At 39.5% G+C, this 20,984-nt stretch overlaps 2 protein-coding genes across 12 annotated transcripts in view; both read left to right on the forward strand.

Moving 5' to 3' along the window:
• The window catches only part of ubr3 (ubiquitin protein ligase E3 component n-recognin 3), a 35,656-nt gene extending 18,132 nt beyond the window's left edge, over positions 1–17,524 (forward strand). For 2 of the 3 annotated variants that reach the window (XM_061792036.1, XM_061792038.1), the window contains 15 exons: positions 799–948; positions 2,328–2,461; positions 2,679–2,789; positions 2,961–3,161; positions 3,242–3,378; positions 5,112–5,197; positions 7,299–7,404; positions 8,458–8,558; positions 9,483–9,607; positions 11,726–11,830; positions 12,023–12,148; positions 12,964–13,143; positions 13,839–14,048; positions 14,133–14,272; positions 15,755–17,524. In XM_061792036.1, coding sequence (XP_061648020.1) covers positions 799–948; positions 2,328–2,461; positions 2,679–2,789; positions 2,961–3,161; positions 3,242–3,378; positions 5,112–5,197; positions 7,299–7,404; positions 8,458–8,558; positions 9,483–9,607; positions 11,726–11,830; positions 12,023–12,148; positions 12,964–13,143; positions 13,839–14,048; positions 14,133–14,272; positions 15,755–15,872 — 2,030 coding nt within the window. In that variant the 3' untranslated portion in view covers positions 15,873–17,524. The remainder of the gene's footprint in view (positions 1–798; positions 949–2,327; positions 2,462–2,678; positions 2,790–2,960; positions 3,162–3,241; positions 3,379–5,111; positions 5,198–7,298; positions 7,405–8,457; positions 8,559–9,482; positions 9,608–11,725; positions 11,831–12,022; positions 12,149–12,963; positions 13,144–13,838; positions 14,049–14,132; positions 14,273–15,754) is intronic. The other variant, XM_061792037.1, reaches the window with a different exon arrangement.
• Positions 17,525–19,821: 2,297 nt separating this feature from the next.
• Positions 19,822–20,984, forward strand: part of myo3b (myosin IIIB) — a 95,760-nt gene continuing 94,597 nt past the window's right edge. For all 9 annotated transcript variants that reach the window (XR_009791098.1, XR_009791097.1, XR_009791099.1 and 6 more), the window contains exons 1-2: positions 19,822–19,901; positions 19,981–20,017. Coding sequence is in view for 6 of the 9 variants with exons in the window: in XM_061792212.1 (XP_061648196.1) it covers positions 19,895–19,901; positions 19,981–20,017 (44 nt within the window). In the remaining 3 variants the exon portion in view is untranslated. The remainder of the gene's footprint in view (positions 19,902–19,980; positions 20,018–20,984) is intronic.

Genomic DNA, 20,984 nt, shown 5'->3' on the forward strand with positions numbered 1-20,984 from the left:
CCCCTATGTTGACCTTTTTTGGATTCCTATCATTCAGACAGATGATGCCAAGATTCAGTTGCTGTACAAGACACACCACACTACTGAACCGTATATGTTTAATAATTCCATTAACTACACAAGCACTCTAAACAAGCTCAGGATAGAGACATCCAATATATTGCACAAACACACTTGTACACTCGACGTACGCAGCCTTGATGCTGAAAACACAATGTGTGTTTCTGTTCCATTTCACCTTCAGTGTGTGTGCACAAGTACCCAGGCTGCCTGAGGCCAAATCTGCCACTGTGACCTTTTTTAAGTGCCCATTCTCCCGAAGAGTCATAAATCACCACAAGGTGACATTTTAGCTCAATATTTACTGGTAAACACAGTTCTTAACATTTATACTCACTTAAATAATTGAATGTCCGGTTAGGTAAAATATGTGTATAATTAACTGAATAATTTTATAATTTGATTTGATTCGATGGGACATCCAGTCAGTGCAGAAAGGTAAATATAAGGTACACATCACACGCATCGAGATCCAATACTAGAGCTGTATCATAAGATATGGCTTTATAGAGGTATATGTTTTTTTAATTGCCGTAAAACGTCTCATTAGATTGCGTAATTATATCTATAATGAATTGTTTGCAGCTGAGAGTTTGTCAAACATCACTATTGATTGTATTTTCTTACTTTTTGCAATAACTCAAATCCGTCATTATGTATGTACCTCCTCTGTAGTGTCTATAGGGAAGGTTTTGTTTGCATACAGTAAAGTTCTTTGAATTATTTCCTCTGTGCCAGAATCACCAGAAACAGAGGCAGCAATGGACCTGGGTGCATCTGAGATGATGGAGTCAGAAGTGCTTTATGACTGTGTGATCTGTGGACAGAGTGGACCCTCAACAGAGGACAGACCTACTGGCCTAGTTGTTCTCCTCCAGGCCTCCTCAGGTATATTTTTTTCAAAACACAAGTTTAAAAACAGTGATTTTCATTGTTTAACCTTGTTTAACGTTAAGTAAAATATTAATTATATTAATTGTTATTCTAACTACTATAACATAACCTGACTCACTGTATGGAAAAATTAATATAGAGCACACGGTACTACTAGACTTTACACCGATCTGATTGGCTTGATCAGTATCAGCTGATAATTAGCATTTTATGCTCATTGGCTTTAATGTCATAATTCACCGATCTGATCAATGACGTCATTGATCGGCGCCGCAAAAAACATTTACTACGCATCGCCGTCGGATACAATATATTTGCATCCAAAAGCTAGTTTATGTTTAGCCTTGTCGCATGTCTTTTGATGTCATTTACGATCACTGGGCTTTGTCAAATCAAACGCGACCGGATACACTCATTGCCACGGCCACAACAACAACAATGAAGACGTTTGTTCAAGGATTGCTTGAGGTATGGTCACGTATGTTTAATACGATACGGCTCACAAGCAGCCAACAAAATGTTATGTAGCCTAGCAAGCTAGTGCAAGCACTAACAGTTGTAGGTAAACATGCCGGCGTTCTGTTGAATCATGCTCTAAAGTTCTGGTGTGTGTGAAGTAATTTAATTACAATAAAATAATTTAATTACAGTAAGTTAGCACCCACTATTTCTGTCATGTTGTAATGTTGGTTTGACCTGACTGATTACAATACATAACCTGCCTAGAGAATATTTTTGGAGATACTCAGTATACAGTACACACGTATATACGGTAAAAGTCATTTAAATAGACACATTGCTCCATCTTGTGATCAGATCGGTGATCACTTATCGTTTTTTTATTGGTGATCGGGCCCAAAAATCCTGATCATGTAAAGCCAAGCTAATACTGCTATTATTTACACGTTACAAAAATGTAGTCTCACGATATTGACGAATGAATTGAAACTTACAATTTACAATAAATGACATGCATATAATTAAATTACTGCACCAACACAAAAAGCTATATATATATAGAGAGAGAGAGAGAGATGGACCCTAATAGAAATAGTAAGACTTATTTACTAATAGTGTTTTGCTAATAATTTTCAAAAATGTGTCACGAAGTTCAGTTGCTTGAACATTATAAATGGGATGATGTTAAAAAAGTAATAATTGGATAAAAGATGGCCCAAAATTACCGTATGTACCGGTATTGGTTCATTTATAAAGTTAATTCATGATAAACGTGTCTAAAGCATTTATGTTGAAAAGTTAAAATATAAATAGTATGACCAATATATAAATGGTAACAGTAATGGTATAAAAATGTTTTATTGTCTAGTTGTTTTTATTGTCTAATAAGTAGGCCCTTGGAAAATGTCTTTCAGTGCTTGGACATCGCTGCAAGAACACAGAGGCAAAAAATCTCCCGACCAGTGACGAAGAGCACATTTACTCTGCTGACACGTGTGCAGTGGCTCATGACGTCCGGCTTACCCTCTTACAGCGGTTCTTCCAGGATGTGGGTGACTCAGAAAAACAGCATTGGCTCTACACAGGAGGAATGTGTTAAAAGCACTTGGAATGCTATTAGGCATTTTGATTTCTTTTAATGAATCAGCAGCTGAATTTAGACTATGCATGAGTTTATTGGTTTATTTCTTTGAAATTAACAAAAAAAAAAACATTGTCCACAGGGTTGACATATTGATGCGATCTTTCTCCTGTCAATGCTGCAGAGCTCCTGTCTGCAGTCTGTGTCAATAGGTTGGGACGGGGGTGTCTACGTGCAGACCTGCGGACACACTTTGCATATAGATTGCCACAAGTCATACATGGAGTCTCTGAGGGTTAAGTGAAAATGCTTGACGATATGTCGAATTGTTGTTAAGCTGATTGACGGAAAGTGAATCAGTGATTGTCTATTTGTAATTGGCATCATTAATCAATTTGTAAATAGCATCATTTATCAAGTTATTGACCTTTGATTTGATTATTTACTGTATTTTTTTCATTTTTAGAATGACCAGGTCCTCCAGGGATTCTCTGTTGACAAGGGTGAATTTACTTGCCCGCTATGTCGACAGTTTGCCAACAGTGTCCTTCCCTGTCGACCTGGACGCAGCTCAGAGGCCGGTGCATGGCAGGCTTCCACAAACAAGAAGACCAGTGTGCTAATAAAAGAAGTGGAAGCTCTTCAGGACAACTTAGGCCTTTTCCCAGTAAGTAGTGACTGTGTGGGGTTGACATCAAGCAGTTAGTGTAGGCTGTGTATGAAAGACGATTAATTTTACTTTCTCAGACGGAGTCCAATTTGAGTAAAGAGATGGAGTCGGTTATCAAAGACATTAAGAACACCACCCAGAAAAAGTACATGGATTATGGCAAAAACCCTGGCTCCTCTGATAATGATTTCCTCTTCATGTACTCCTTGGCAAGGTAAGAGTCTCTCTGGACTTATGTGACCTACACTGAATGGGCATGGGTACACTCAATGACCACTTCATTAGGTACACTTTGACAACAAAACTTACCGACTTTACAAAGATAACCTTGATCAGTTTTGAATAACAATCTCAGCGATAATTTGCTTTAACAATGTTTGTATTTTTTGTGTACAATGGTACTGCGTCCATCAATCCAAGATGTTTTTAAAGTCTAAATTTAAAAAATGTAATTATAATTTACAGGTGTAACTAATGCCATGGCTGATCAGTTGTTGTCTGCCCAACAAGCTGCTCAAGTTAGAGACATTGTCTTATTGTTGACCATTGTGTTTCTGGCTGGTCGGTGTTTTATTTCAAAATGTCTACGCTTCCTGGAGTGGAATCCCTGGACCTTTTTGTCACGTCATGCTGTGGTTCCCTCAGCCCTTCTCCCCAAATACGACAATGTGTATGGGTGCCTGTTGGCTCTCTGAAGTTCAATGAACAGCGCAAATTGCCTGAGGAGTGGAAAATTCCTCTGTCACAGGGGTGCTCTTATCAGAAAAAGCCATATGGAGCTTCATTGTGGCTGCATTATCTATCTGAAATTGCTTTTTTGCCCCCTCACTCTCAGGAAACTCAAGATTGGCCCCCACCCTGCTGGCCAATAGAAATAGCTTGTGGCAGACATCCACAGATCACTTTTATTTTTGTAGCGCCTATCAGTGTTCAGCATCTATGTACTGTTAAAGGTTGATTTTAGCGTTTCCCTGTATGGTTACAGATAGGGCTACACGATTATGATCAAAATTATAATCACGATTATTTTGATCAATATTGTAATCACGATTCACTGAATCAGAGTGACTGACTACTGACAATAAATGCTACCATATGATACTGAGGCTTCTCTAACAGGATGTGCTCTGCGCTCGCTTGTTATTTAGGGAGTTTAATTAAATCTAAACCATGCGTTTGCCCCCCTGTTGATTGGCTGGCTACTGGTTGCGGAAGTGCTTCATGTGCAGCAGAGCCCACATTTTAAATGTAAAAATCGCTGACGATCGGGCTAAATTTAATTGTGGCAGCCAAAATCTTGATCACGATTAGAATTTGATTAATTGTGCAGCCCTAGTTGTTGGTGGAGTTTGAATTCAAGACCGTCCATCAGAATTAATACTGCTGGGGTGAATTACTTTTGCACAGATCTACAATGACTGTGCAGGTATTAGTCAAAAACCGGGGAGGGAAGTCTGGGTGGGTGTCCCTGCTAAAGCTACTGCCCCCGCGACATGACCTCGGATGAGCGGTAGAAAATGGATAGATGGATGGATGTATTAAATAACATGACTTGGCAGCATTTTCCATGCCAAAAATGCATTGCAAATAAAAAGCCATTTCCCTTTTAAATACAATGAATTACAAAGTGGAAAATATGAAGTAATGCAATGCCCAAAGTTACTACTACCTGTTGAATTTATTACGCAATGGTATAGGTTTGGTCAAATTCTCAAACCCTGTTCAAGTCTGTGTTCTCTTGCTATGTGTCTGTAATTTGTGTTTGTGATGAAAGGCTGCCCTATACTAGAGCAAGTGGGTACATAGTTGTCTGCTTATCCACGATGATGTAATTTATACAACCTGCTTCTTGGAAGGGTGTGTGTGTGTGGTGTGCGTGTGTGTGTGTGTGTGTGAGAGATAATTAAATAAATAATAATTGTATATCATCTGACTGTGCCGATGCAGAACCAACTTGGAATTAGAACTTGTGCACCGAGGAGGCAACCTGTGTTGCGGGGGTGCAAGTGCCACTGCAAAGCGCTCATGTCTCAGTAAGTGTTTACCCTGTTGGACAAGAGTTACATGTATGACAAAATTTTACATGTGAAGCCCTCATTTAAATACAAAAATAAGATGGAAATTGTATCTATTTGTAAGTTTGACATGTGACTTGTTTAATAGACTGAGACTGTTGAGTGTGTTTGTGGTTGGGGGTATATTTTATTGTTTGATTAAATCAGAGGATGACAGTCAGACACGACTATCTTCCTGGGTGCCTTAAACGGGTATAAAAGAGAACCTCAGAGAATAATCCTTGGCGCAACCATTGTGTACATTGTTTTTGTTGTTGGTTATTGTTACTATTTGTGAGAGTAATAAATCATCTTTAAGCTGATGCAGCTCTTCTAGATTTTATTTCAATAACTTTAACTATCGAAATAATGCAAATAATAAAAATAATGTAACGTCAAAAAAAACAAAAACACCTTAGGTCATCTAAAGCTATGTTGCGTCGAGATTGCACATGCTTATTTTCCACTAATGACAATCACATAACAAACGCAAAAAAAAAATCCACGACAATAACAGTGTTAAATATGGCTCTACGTTTGCCTACTGGGCTCTGTCCCCTAACAAATTCTCAGATTGTGAGATACAACTCATCCATCTGTGTCACTCCTGAGCCATAAAAAGACAAAAGGAAACAAAAGGTAGATGCTATCCTAGTTGACGGCCCAGGTGCCATGGTTGACAAGGGCATATAACGGAGAATGTAAAAGTGATCTTGACTGAATCCGCAAAAGCATGGCCATCACTACAAACATACAATGACTTAAATATCAATCAGTTGTGAATGTACTTGCAGATAGATGGATGGTGCAGGTGATGCAGGCAGATGAAGGGTTGCTTCACACACTATTTTTAGTTTTCAAATTAACCTGTCAAAGTTGAGGCTGCTGCAGACCAATGGCATGTCATCCCTGAGTGGCTGAAATGAGGTTCATAGTGGAGCTTTCTGAGCTACAGTAACCATGCTGCCATGCCCATAGACAAATTTACTCAATTGGTATGCATTAGAGTTCAGTCTTCATGATTGAATTGATTTGCAGGTAAATGGCTGGTATGCTCCAACAGTGTACGTGAACCCTGTATCCAATGTATAAAATTACATATCATTTTAACAGTTTGCAGAAATTTCTGAAAATTGCATATTTGATTTTGGGTTGCTCTGTCCTGTTGAATACTGAACCTCCAGTAACACCTAACAAGATAGTGAACCTCCAGTAACTCCTAATTGCATCAGCAGTGTCACGAGTGAAAGCGAACATGGCCGATGATGCAACATTATAAAGAAGTTTTGCTTACTTTTGACATTTTCCATTTTATGACTTAACCCTGTAAATGTTTGCCCTTTACAATCATCATGTTATAAACACCAAAAGTGTGTGATCTAGTTTTATTTCTCTCTATTGAAACGAACTCATTTTGACAGCTCACTTGACATGATTCTATACTGTTGTATTCTTAATTTTTATAATATGGAGAATGATGAGTGTTTGATTTTATCCAACGTAAAGCAATGCTCCTATTTTGACTCGATTAAATTCTTGACATGAGATGAGGAAAAAAATAAACGTTATGTACTTCCTTTAGCTTTCCCCAAATGCACCTGTTGGGGGCACTGTTGCTCCAAGTATCGTGGCTTTACAAAAGTCTTATTGCAGAGCACTTTCTGCATTCTAGTCGCATATGTTCCTGTGAAACACATTTAAAATATATAATGTACCATAAGTGGGTGGTTTTCTGTGTGTCGACCATAGGCATGGGTTAGGCATCTGCCGAATTTCTGAAAACTCTGAATAATGGAATTATTTTCAAACTGTGTTTGAATTGAATTTTTTATTTTTTTTAATTCTTGGTTCATTTTACTTGCTTCACACAATGGCAAATTAAGCTCTCCCTTTCTCCTATTGGAAATGTTTGTTTCCCTTAAGCTTACATTAGTGTCACAGGAAACGGTTGTTCTCAAATAATTTCAAGCTTCATAAATTCATCTGAGTTAGTTGGAGCTGAGCCAAACCACCAGCTGAACAGATGTCCATTTAGAAACATTTTGTAAAATAACGCTGTTGGTTTCTTTCTCTACCTCAGATCAGCTGTTTCATGTGTTGGCCATGCACATGCGTCTATACAGCATTGATTCAGCCTACAACCCCTGGATGAAGCTGACTCAACTTACACAAAGCAGAGAGCCAGAGTGAGCAATGTTCCTTTCTAAATAGCTCTGACAACATCACGTCGGGGGATAATCAAGCAATCAAAGAACCTTACTTTAAACACCAGCACTCCTGCCCCCAACAGATTTTCTGTTACACAAAGAGGAGTAAAATACAAAAGATGGACCATGCACGGTTTCCATAGCTACCGATAATTGCTACATCTGGCAAATTACCGGGCACTCCACAGAGAGCAAAACGACCCAGTCTAATTCACTGTACCGAGAACTACTGTGCTGCGTGTTCGCCACCAGCGCAGCACTTCATACCTCAATTGTGCACCGAGCTCTGTAATGCACTCAGCTGAAATACACAAGGCACTATCTAGCTATTATTCTCTCTTCAGTCACAGGTGTGCTACTATTCATTATCATATTTTCAAAAGATGTTGCTGCACTAAACAGTAAGGAGAGCTGCTCCTCCCGCTGGTGCTTTTACACTTTACACACTTTACACTGCTAAAAGTGCTCACAGGCGTGCTTGTATTCTCACAGGAGCCATTTGCTGTTTAAAAATACTTTGAGGTTTCGGGAGCAAGCTGTCTTGACAACCTGAGGCAGTCAAGATGAACGAGTCTCACTAAATAGAACAGAGAAAGAGATGTTTTACATAGATGCATTTCACCCTTTTTTATTTGATCACTAGGAGAGGAATGAATTAAAAGAAGAATGTGGTCTTAGCAGGGTTGAGAGCTCTATCCATAAAAGCTTTCAGTCAATGCACTATGCACTGTGGTGTTAACCGCTGAGTGCTTTGGTAATGGGGGTATTATACATTAAGTGAAATCCCTCTCATTCAAAACTCCTGAGGCCACTCGAGAGTGCAGAGTTTAATTGTCAACAGAAAGAAGACAGTTAATTGGAAATGGCACATAACAAAGCTATAACTAGGGATGCATTAAGCAAACACTTTCATTTGATGACATGTTTTGGTCGAGAAAAAATATTGAAGCACAGACCTCAGCTCTCACAGCTTTTAAACTGATAAACATGACAATGCATGTGATCAATTATAATATCTAATTTGTTTTTCAGTAGTTTTGATGACGAAAGACCCGAAGTACCTATGCTGTTTAGAGATGTCCCATCCCTGTTGATTATCTTTGTGCTGACCATGCCACAGCCCCTGCGAAAAGGTACAGTTCCTGCATCATCACAATGCAGATCATGTCCAAGTGATTGGGAAGATGCGCTCATGCCAACATTTAAAAAAAATGTTTTATTTATTATACTCTTTGTAATCCCTCAAGGGGGAATTCAATTTACACTGTGCTGTGTATTTCGTGTTGCATATCACACAAAGAACCAGATCACATACATGCAAGCAAGGTGAGATTCAGAGTGTAAGAGGTGCACATTGCTGCACCAAATCTGTGATGTGAGTTCTGGGAAACATCACCTTTGAATACAGCTGTGACTGAGAATGAGACTGATCATTTTTTCTCCAGTCACATTTTGTCCCCTGAAAAGCCACTTAATCCAAAAACCAGACACGGACGGGTACAACCTTCATTCCTACATGTCTGATTCTGCAACTCCTTGGCGTGTCCTTCTTCTCAAGCTTGTCGCAGTATCTCCTCTATCGACCACCTAAAGAGCTCTCTGACTAGCTGCAGTCATGTTTAATGACTCATTTCATTACCACCTCAATTTGATTGACTGCTTTCAAGGACAAGCAGGACTTTTTGCAGATAGAAATTGTAGATGCATTGGAATGTTACAATTATTCAAATCAGGGTTCATCTGTAAAATCACAGCTTGAGCATGCAGCATCCATCTAGTAATTGAAAAATAAAGAAAGGAAAGTCTAATGATCAGCAGTTGATTGACTGGCAGACCAAATTAATGTGTTGCACATGGATTACAGCGCAATGAGCTAATCAGCAACCAAAAATCATAATAATGGGGTCACAATCTCTTCTTTGATCATTTTTATTATAAGTGTTATTTATATGTGTTACTTTTAGTTTATTTCAGGAACAAGTGGTTTAAACAGCTATTTTTTTATGTGCGTTGTGTCTCCTTGTGTTTTTTTTACTCTGGCCACCACTCCCCTGTAGAACACTTTACCTGTGTGGTGAAGATGCTCTACAACCTTCAGTTCATCCAGGCTCTGGCTGCACTCTCCACCAAGCTGAGGCCAGAAGAAAGGCAGGCCTGGAACTCATCTGGGGCAATAAAAAAGGTAGGGCCGTCATACACATGCTAGCATAAAACGGTGATAATCCCTTTGTTTTTGTGCACTCTGTGCGGTCTCAGTAACCACCTTTCAATCTCTGTAAGTCATTGTTTATCACTTTGTATTGAGACGAATGATGCCCTTTCCCATTTCATTTACGTAGCTTCCACAGGCGACAGTATCGATCTTCATTATCTTGAACGGTGTGACCGCTGGAGAGTGTTGTATTAATTGGCTATTTGTCTTCACCCAATTAAATTAGAATTAGTGAGCCGGTGGCTTCAATGTCAAAAGACAAATCACTGAACCCCTCACCTATGGCAGGTTTTTTATATCTAATAATGGCCATTCAGAATCTTTCTACTACACCATCAAGAATATGATGCAGACAATGTGCCGCTTTTCGGATTCCGAAGCAATGTAAATGTTGATAATGTGGTTTTAAGAAGGCTCAGATTCTGGTGGTTGGTTTCTATAAATCTTTGGCAACGGACAGCAGATACGATAAGACTGCTGTTTTATATTCTTCTGCCTTCCGTGTGATGAATGCTGGCAGCGCTTCTTTTATACAACCCACCCACATAGCAACGTGATTTTTATTTTGAAACGTGCATTTAGTCCTGTTGTGGGGAGAGGTATTGTCTGTCTGTTGTATATATACTGTTTCTGATTACAGTATACATTATTCTTTCAAACACCTACTGACTTCATATATCCTTGACACTTTATCAGGTACACCTAGAAATAATATTCTGTTTTTATTGACACCTTAACAAGTACTGCACTAAATTATACAGAGAGGTAAGTTTTTATTATTATTATTATTGTTATTACTTGGGTACCTAATTTAGCTACATGTACTTTTATATTATTCATGCAATGCAAAAAAAAAATACACAGTTAAAGTGATACTACACAACTGTTGTATTAGACCTCATTAGATGTGCATGGTGTACTTAAAAATTTATTTTCTTAGTGGATGTGAGGATGCACTGTCCACGTCTGTCACAATATGATGACTCACCTCTTGGAGTCATTTAAGTAATAAATCGAGGACAGTGCCCAATCACAGCTACCACCACCATTATCATGTTTTAGTTCATGATATAGTCTGTCGTTACTTTCAAGTCAGTGTTTTCCTATAGATTTTTGTCTTTATTTTCATTCAATCAATCAGTCGAGAGAGTGACGTCAAAGATGGGGTTTGTTTGTGTTAGCTCCTATTTAGTAGAGCAGATTAAGAGTATTGATCATTTCTTCCAAGCAGGAGAAATGTGTTGATAAAATCAGATTTGATGCCAGTGTGATTGGAAGAGTCAGTATTAATAATTAGGAGCACATCAAATCGAAAACATTGGCGGATAACTTTTATAGTACAACTGTATATTATTTTAAATATCCCTTGACAACATTCATTTTCCCTTCAGGAATTTTTCATAAATACTAAAAGATGATATGTAGCCATAATGGCTTAAACTAGACTAGAGTAAGCCAACAAATATTTGCTTTAAGCACCTTGAAAACACTCAAAGAGGTGTGTAAAATGTTTGTGTTCTTGAAATAGATCCAGTTATCCATTAGAAGAGGTCTTTTGCCACTTCAGTGAGATAAAATGAAGAAACGTACAACAAGAATGAGATTTAACTTGTCACTTTAATACTCAAACAAAGTATTGTGATGCACTTTTTCAATTAAGTAGGTAATTAGTCAATCACAGGGCCTGTACCCCTTAATTGGCACAATTCTATGCTTCCAACTTTGAAGGAAAAGTTTGGAAAGTTTGCTTCTGTTCCACTATGACCATGTCCAAGTGCACAAAGCAAGGGCCATAAAGGCTTGCTCGGTTGAGTTGGGTGTAGAAGAACTTCATGAGCCCGGACCGCATCAAATCCATCGGACAGCTTTTTGCATGAGCTGGAAATGTGATTGTCAAATCATCAGTAACCTCTGACCTTCCAAACGACTTCTTGTTGAATGTATCACAATTCCCACAGGCAGACTTAAAACTAAGTCTCCCAAAAACGAGTGGAAGGTGTTATACCTGGAACGAGGGGAACAACATCACATTTCTTATTTTCATTTCCCGTTATCCTTTTATGGATGTTTTTGTTTTCACTTTTATAGGAACGTGCAAATGCAGAGACGTCGTTTGAAGCACTGCTTGGTCACGTTATCAGTGAGTTGTCCAAGAGCAACAGTGTCTATGCAGTGAATATGGAAGATATAATGGTGAGTTACTAAACACTTTCTTATGTAGCCTCCTTTTTTTCTTTTGCTCTTGTCAGTTTCCCCAAACTATAAATTAGAGCTTACACAAAGACAGTGCTTCAACTAATATCTTGCTAGATGATATTTATCATGCTATTATCACCAGCTGTTGGCTGGTTATTGATCAACTGTTGCTGTTCGTCCCCTCTCCAGCTGAGCTCCAGTGTGTGGTCCCCACAATCTGTTGAGTTCAGCCTCCAGCAGTACTGCCTGCCCTTCCTTCGACTCTCCTGCCTTCTGCAGCATCATCTCTATGGGGACAACCTCACTGGCTGCTTGGTGCGTAGTCCTCAGTGCCACGATTCTGTCTAAACTCAGATCTTGGGTTGGTTTTACCTAGCTATAATCTCTATGAGACTGTTGTGTTGTGTGTGTGAAAGGAGAGACAGACAGACATGCAATAGGCCAAACATGATGGTGTCTTATTAGTCCACTGAACAAGATATACAAGCCAAATAATAAGTTAGGAGCAAGCCTCAGCTATGCCACCGCTTGAGTGAAGTGGACTAAAAACAAAAAAACCAAGTGCAAATTAAGGTACTATAGTTAAGACCTTGCATGTGGACAAGAAGAGCCACGGTCGCCGATGCACATTCAGCCGTCGATTGAACAGGACAGTCAAACACACACCTGTACAAAATGAGAACACTCACAAGGAGCTGCTTTAGGCCACAACTCATGCAACCCGATTCCAGCTCCTGATGTTACTCATTAGGCCATGCCCCTTAAAGGCACACATCCAACACAAATACTACAGTACGCACAGTACAGGTAATCACACATTATAAAAACATGTATTTATTTATGTTATGTTTTTACACAATATAGTGCTATTTTCAAGATGCTATTTATTAAAAACACATTACAAAACAAAGTTGGTGGTTTTCTGCTGGCTGGAACGGTTAATTGCATTTTAATGATTTTCAATAGGGAAAATTAATTTAATATACAAGTAAATTGAACATGAGCTTGGTCACAAAGCGGATTCAACTCTTAAATCAAGGTATGCCGCTGTACATAAGGGAAATTTTCTCGGTGATGTAATTTTTTTGTAATACTTGGTTGTGACTCTTAAATCCTGTTTACATTCTCAGGAGCAGGAAGAGTTCTCGTCCTTGGCAGTGTGTTTGGGGCTCGTACCTGCAACCTCCGTGGTTTCAAATCCTGTGGACAGTGCCTCGTGTCTGGAGTGGGCGCTCAGTGCCTTCGACTTGGTCACACAGTGGTGTGCTGAGGTCAAAGGGCTCTCTCAGGTGCAGGCAGAGCAATCGCTGGTAAGTGGGTGATTTCTCTCAGTGTGTACAGTAAGTGAATGTCCATCTCAACCAAGAATTAAAAAGAAGAAAAAACATAACTATGTACATATACATGTAACAAAATTTAATTTCTCTTTAACAATCCCTGTATTGAAAAACAGTAAGACATTAAGCGCACTCATGCAGAAGCTGCTGTTGGCCACAGCTCACGCCCAGACACTTACGCAGACCCTCGTCACATGACACCCCACCAGACCCTGCGTCTTAAAGGCACATGCATGTACATAGACACTACAATATGTACAGTATTTTCTCGACATATGCTTGCTATTTGTTTCAATACATCTACAAAATCTTGTAACAAGTTTAAATTTGTTTAAAGCATGTTGGAGGGGTAAAACAGTAGACATGTTTTTTAAAAAAAAATTTATGGTCTCTATCGCAGATTTTCATTAATTTGTGGGTGGTTCTGGAACATATTCCCACCGATAAACGGGTCTTCACTTTACTGTTGTTTATTTTATAACATAATAGTTTCTCTTTCAATGTAATGAAGTTAAATAATGGTATGGAGTATGTGATTTACTTTTGAAATTTGACTGAGACTTGACTGAGATGAGGTCTGACAGTGAGGGAAGTAGAAAAAAACTCCAGGACAAAATATGGAGCTGCCTAAATGTTTCTCTCTTCCCTCTCATTTGTCTTGTGTGAAGACCTTGCTTGTCCAGGATCCTCAGTGGGCACTGCCCCGCCTCCTCCAGCTGCCTGACAACTACAATATCATCTTCCAGTACTACCACAGGAAGGCCTGCACTGTTTGTAAAAAGGTGCCAAAGGACCCCGCGCTCTGCCTTGTCTGTGGCGCCTTTGTCTGTCTCAAGGGGGTTTGCTGCAAGCAGCAGGGTATCAGTGAATGTGTTTTGGTAAGTTGTGCGGTCGTTATCCTATTAAAAATGGTATTACAGCCAAACTGACGACATTCACTTATTGCATCTTGTCATGTGTAGCACTCCCAACACTGTGGCGCTGCTACTGGCATTTTTCTACTGATTAACGCTTCAGTCATCATCATCATCCGTGGACATCGCTTCTGTCTCTGGGGTTCTGTTTACCTTGATACCCACGGGGAGGAGGACCGCGATTTACGGTACAGCCCACACGCACAGCTGTAAAAGCCTTAGAGTACATAATGAAATGAAGGCTCTGACTATTTTACTGTGGTGCCCTAAATACACACTACCATAGTTGCTACATTTTATACAATACAGTTCTATTTATATTAAAAATACATAGCAAACAATTGTTTTTGGCAGGCAGAAGCTGTTTAATGGCATTTCAGTTCATTCCAATGGGAAAAATAGATTTGATGTGTGTAAATTGAGTTTCAAACTTACCACCACGTGCGACCATAAGGCGCACCATATTAAAAGGCACAGTCTCAGTTACGGGTCTATTTCTGCATTTAACACATACATAAGGCGCACCGTATTATTAGGCGCAGGCGTGGTAAAACATACGGTAGCATGCATGCACGCTAAAACATATGCTAGCATGCATGTTAGCGTATGTTCTTAAAAAGGCAGCGGGAGCAAAACTGAGTTTGGTTGTACTTTATTGAAGTATTTAACAATGTACTCACGTTATTTTTTGATCAATCCTCATCCACAAATCCATCAAAGTCCTCATCTTCTGTATCCGAAATGATGAACTATCAAACATGCCGGGTTCCCTCTCGTCATTGTCGGAGTCAGTCTCGGGGGGGCAGTTCAGCAATGATGCCGGCTCTTCTCTCCTCATTAATCCATTGCCCGAGTTGGAAGACCAACTCGGCCATCTCGCTTTGTTTCCGCGGAAACTCAGCTTTGTCTTCTTGACTTGGCGAAGCTCGTTTTCCTGCTTCCTCCATGGTCACAGAACAAATTAAACTCTTAAGTCTTGCGAACCATGGATTCGTTGATCTTAAATTCTCTCGCAGCTGCTCGATTCCCATGTGCCACCGCGTAACTGATAGCTTGCAGTTTAAACTGTGCTTCGTAAGCGTGTCTCTTCGTAGGTGCCATTTTCGGGGGTCCTTAGCCAAACCGATGTTGTTTTGTACAATGTACATACCGGCACTAAATACCTACTGGGGGCGTGCCTTTAGCGTCCTCCTTCACGCGGACCCTTCTCCCTTTAACGTCCGCATGCTGTCCTCAGTCAAGTTCGCTTTTCCTCTATATAAGCAGCGTGTTGGCAGGAAATGCTCCCAGTCAGTCAAGCGGCGCGTTCATCATCAAAGTCACACAACAACATTTAACGATTTTGGAACTCAGTGCACACACAAGGCGCGCCGCATTATATGGCGTCCGTCCATTTTGGAAAAAAATTAAGACTTTTAAGTGCACCTTATGGTCGTGAAAATACTGTACTCACGGAACGATTTAAATTTGGTAAGTCAAGCTCCCACTTCATATTTTTACATTTAACCTTGTGAAAAAACAAAACCCCGCTTCTCTGTTAGGAAAAGTTTTCTTTTTTTGTTTTGTTTTTTTTGTTGTTTTTTTTTTGTTTGTTTCCAACTTCCCTGTTACTACAGATCTCACGCTTGTCTTCTTCCCTGGCTGTTTTTTTTTTCCCTTTCTCCCCCCAGCCGTGGAAAGCCTCTCTTCTTGTGTGAAGAGAGATATCGAGTGTTGGAGCAACAGTGGGTTTCACACACCTTTGACCACATCAATAAGCGCTGGGGGCCTCACTATAACGGACTCTAAAAAATCCTCCAAAGCCCACTTTAAAACTGCAGCCTGTCACAGAGAAGAAAACCCTTTGCAATTTGTGCAGTTTTTGGCCGGTGTGTTTGACATGTTTGACAAAAACTTCAACTTTAGGTATCTGTGCCATGACCTCAGTTTGTGTAAAGTTTGATGTACAATCACGAGCCCCAAGGATAAAACGTGTGCGTGTGATTATTTTATCATGTAGTTTTTGCCAGAACCTCCCCTTCCACACAGGCACATGCACACACACACACACACGCACGCACGCACACACACAGTTTGGACACAATTAAAAAAAAACAGCACAACCTTTCCTGGAGATTTAATTGGTTTGGACTAGCCTGTAGAAGATTTTCGTATTTATTTGGGTATATATAAATATGTATGACATGTCTATCGCTGATTATCCCTGCAATAATGCACCATTTATGATGATAAAGCATATCCCTCTTAATCATGGTTCTGGTATGAGTTTCAAGCTCCTGACGGGTGCAGATGCATTACTACTACATGACATCAACACACTATAGAGTTTTTTTTGCAAAAGAGCAAAAAGGCTCCTTTTATGGGTCTCGTTGCAATCCATCCTCAGGAATTTTGTTGGTTTTTTTGCTGTTGAAAATAAGTTTTAGATATTTAAATAAATGCTGCTGCTCATTGTTTGAGTAATTTTAACTTTTGTGAAGGTTGTGCATTGAGGTCTCGCATGGATCGCTAGGAACGTCGGCTCACACTCTCTTTCATGTCAGAGGACGCGTGGGGTCACTTTATTACACTCACTGAAGTTAACCACGTCCTTCTTGAGCTCTGCTTTTTCGTGGCTCTGTGGAGAAGACATGCTCACAAGTCAACACGGGAAACTCTATGAAGGTCTGCAGCCCAAAAACAAATGAGTTTGCTGAAGCTTTCAGCAATCGAGAGTCCTTCCCTGGTTCTCTGTTCATGCCATCAAATGGAAATGAAGTTGCTTTAAAGAAATGTTAAAATCTGAAAGGTTTTCTCGAGGCCTATAACTGTGGAGTTGTGACTACAGTTTAGTGACTGTGACGACTATCTCAGACGCATTTGTCATCTGGCAGTGATTTGTAGGTGCATTCCAACGTTACACTTGGACTTATTTTTTTTCCTCGAGTATCCGCTTCACACTGTGCATGACATCTTTTGAGCCGCTTTGTTTAAGTGTCTTAGCTAATACATTCGTTTTAAAGAAATTTTGTTTTCTGGAGCAGAGCGTTAAGTTCATCCAGTCGTGCCTGTGAGATGTTTTGATCGGAGTGAGGATAAAGTAAGCGCTCGTATCACTGGCGTCAGAGGCCGGGCCGCCGTTTTCAAGGGTTTGGTTTAAGTTGACACTTGAAGTAAAGACAAAAAAACAAAACTTGCAGAAATGATGCACGCTGCTTTTATGTTTACTAAGTTTCACTTCATCATCACGTTTGCAGTACCCACTTTGTAAATGACCGCAAGCAAATAGTTGAGTGTAAATTGTGATCGAAAGCTCTTGTGTGTGTTCTCATGTGTGATTGAAGAGAGAATACAGTACATTACTGTATGTGCAGAATCAAACTTTCTGATTTTGGCCAGAAAGTATGACTTGGACATTTAATGCAACATGTAATATATGTGAATAAAATACAAGCACACTGTTCTGCCTCCTTTGTTTTGAGTTTGTGTCATATTTTCTTTAAGCAGAAAGATGTTTCATCTGCATTATTTTGTTTTCTGAGATGGGCTTTGTTAATATAATGTGGCATATCAACCAAAAATGATGCAAAATATTGTTTTGTATAAAATGGATCAGAAGCCAACACTGGTTAACAGGTGGACGTACCAAAACCAAAGTTGTGCATGGAATTAAATGTTTTCGTTTTTTTAGGGAAAAGTAGCAGTTATTCATTTAGCTGCACTGATTACACACTGTGGTAGAGCAGAAAATCACAACTTTAACAAGAATTGTTAAAAGAGTCATGCATTAATGAAATCTGGTACATACGCTCTTCAAAGCTTTACAAAAATATTGCTGGCCAAGCAAAGTTTGAAGATGGCTGCCTCAAAATCAAAGATGTATTCCCCCACGATTATTGTTTCCCCTTAAGAACTCTAAATGTAAATTCAAAGCCCAATAAATACACTAAAGTTGAAGTCTGTAGCATATACTTGGGTATCAAGTGCATCTCTTTAGCTATTGTGGTTCTTCAGATAAGCGCCGCCTGTGTGGGTTTTCTCCGGGCACTCCGGTTTCCTCCCACATCCCAAAAACATGCATGCTAGGTTGATTGACAGCTCTAGATTGCCCGTAGGTGTGAATGTGAGTGCGAATGGTTGTTTGTTTGTGTGTGCCCTGCGATTGGCTGGCAAGCAGTTCAGGTTGTACCCCGCCACCTGCCCGATGATAGCTGAGATAGGCCACGACCCGAGTGAGGAGAAGCGGCTCAGAAAATGGATGGATGGTTCTCCAGATACAGCATGTAGGACTGCACTTTTATCGATTCGAGAGTGCAAAACATTTGTTAATGAGCCATGACTGGAAATACTTAATTAAAAATTTTAAAAATATATATATTTTTTTGTTTTAATTAAAAAAAAGAAATCTATATTTAAGTAAAATATAAATTTGGCTCTTGCTGACATTGGTACCAAAAGCATGCTGTACCTATTGAACGTCTTGAGATACACATGTACATACCTCTGAAAGGGTCTACGTGGGATGACAATTAGTCACTGATGGTGTAGTGGTACACGCGCCTGACTTTGGTGCAGGCAGCGTGGGTTCAGTTCCCACTCAGTGACGGTGTGAATGTGAGTGTGAATGGTTGTCCGTGTCTATATGTGCCCTGTGACTGACTGGCGACCAGTTCAGGGTGTAGTCCGCCTTTCGCCCGAAGTCCGCTGGGATAGGCTCCAGCGTCCCGCGACCCTAACCAGGATAAGCGGTGTTGAAAATGGATGGATGGGTGGGATGACAATTATTTTGAAAATACAAATTTTCTGCTTCAAAAATACATCGAAGCTGGAAATGAACTTGGCCAAGTATTGTGGGCGGTTTGGCGTTCTTTTACAGTTTTGAAGATATGACAAATGAACTTCAGAGTCAGAGAATTTCACACACTCCATGTGAAAGATCATATTGATGGCTAGTATAAAACGTTTATAGAACAGAAGCAAATGCAGATGTTTTGGTTGGTGAAGTGTACTGTATGCCACCGTGGCAGGTAACAACTTTAATCTTTTTTATAAATGTTCATATTTTATGACACCAAAAATAATAAATATTTTCAGTTTCTGAGTGGTTGTAAGATGTTTAAATTTTTAATTACTGTAATCCATGTACAATATTCTTTATTTGTAAATGGTTGCCCTATCCATAGTGTTAAACTCATAAATGTTCAGTTATTAAGCAGCCTGATTGACTGGTAAACTTTTAATTAAACTGCTCTGAGTAACTGTAGACTAATATGTACACAGTCTTTCCACCCGCTGATTAGAAGAAAAATACTCTAACTGCTTTTGATTTCCCTTTTTTCTCCCAACTTATTATACAGCAACTAACATTGGTCTATTTGAGTTCCTACGCTCCAATTTTTTGACTGTGTGTGTGTGAGAGCGAGCGAACGAGAGAGAGAGACCTGGCGGTACCCTCAAAGAAATTCCACTACCCATGTGACTTGTGCATTTTCTGGATAACTGGGTTGAGGTATAATAAACAAAAGAGGCCTTGTGGGTAACAAACAAGAACCACACTAAACTTGTGATTTCAGCCAACTGGACCAAAGCCAGAGGAGAGGAATTCTACCTGCCTGGGTAAAAGTGGTGAGGATTTGGCACATGAGATGCTTGTTCAGCAATTCATTTGGGCCCTTCCTCCTCCGCATTTTGTTTCCTGCTCAGGTGAGTGAACTGATGTCTTTCCCTGTGCAGGTTCAGCGTGCTCTATCTACTCAGGTGTCCATAAGCTCATTATTAATTATTAAACTCCCTGCCTGACTGAAGGGACAAATCAGTTCGGACATGTTGTGATGGATGGTAAGACTTACTTGAATTTGCCTGTAAAAGGAAGTGGATAAAAGAGTGCAGCTTAAACTCTTTTGTCCTTGTTTTGTAGAGCTCAGAAATGGGATTGAGGAAACAAACAACATAGGGTAAGAATTTAACTTCCTCGTTCTTAACATAGTAATTATTATGCGGTCCAAATCACCTTCATATAGTCCACATAAATGTAAATATGCACAATCTATTAAAAATCAAAAAGGTGATAAACGTACCTGTCAAGTAGAAATTTTGCTTGCTTCTCGCCGCTTCCTCTCAGACGCCTGATCTCCCTTCGTTCGGCTTCTTTTAGCTAGTGTTATGCCTAGTGGTCGGTAAAGTTTTCTTTGATTATTATTTTTTTTCCTCAGGCACGGTGGCTTATTAAAAAAATAGACGTACAAGATGGGGCCAGAGAGGGCTATTTTATTTTTCCCTTCTCAAAAGTCATTTCACTCAAATACTACTGTCAGGTTAATGACAGTTTTAACAAAAAAATATTGAATTAAAATGTATCTCACAAAAAGGTTAATTAAAATTGGACCTAAATAAATTATTTCAAAAATTAACTTCTTATAGATTACATGCAAAATCTTTCAACTTTAAAGTTAAATACAACCGAACTGTGCTTAGGCAAGGATTTTTACACATACCACTAGAGGGAGCATGTGAACCACTAGTGGTATTTGTACCACACTGAAAATCATTGGTATTGTGGATGGATGGAAGCTGTAATGACAACGTTTTGACAAAGCTTTTTTTTTTTTTTTTTTTAAACAAATTTATATCACTAGTAGCTACCACTGTACATCATTTCAATATTGTTGTTCAACAACAGAATATTGTTCATGACATCAAAATTACTGCATACACCATGGGCACTATTCTTCAGCTTACTCTTTGCTCGTGCTCATGTGAGTCTCTAGGTTGTCCCGGGTGACAAGGGCAGTTTCCTGCAGCCTAGCTCGTGGCTGCTTAGGTTTACCGCAAAGCCTCTTCATATCCCCTTAGAAAGGATTATATAGTTCACGCGTTTTTTTTTTCCTCTCTTTTTGTTTCCCCCCACCACGGACTTACCAG

The sequence above is a fragment of the Phyllopteryx taeniolatus genome, chromosome 12 (assembly GCF_024500385.1).
Source record: "Phyllopteryx taeniolatus isolate TA_2022b chromosome 12, UOR_Ptae_1.2, whole genome shotgun sequence".
In the NCBI taxonomy this organism is placed as follows: Eukaryota; Metazoa; Chordata; class Actinopteri; order Syngnathiformes; family Syngnathidae; genus Phyllopteryx; species Phyllopteryx taeniolatus.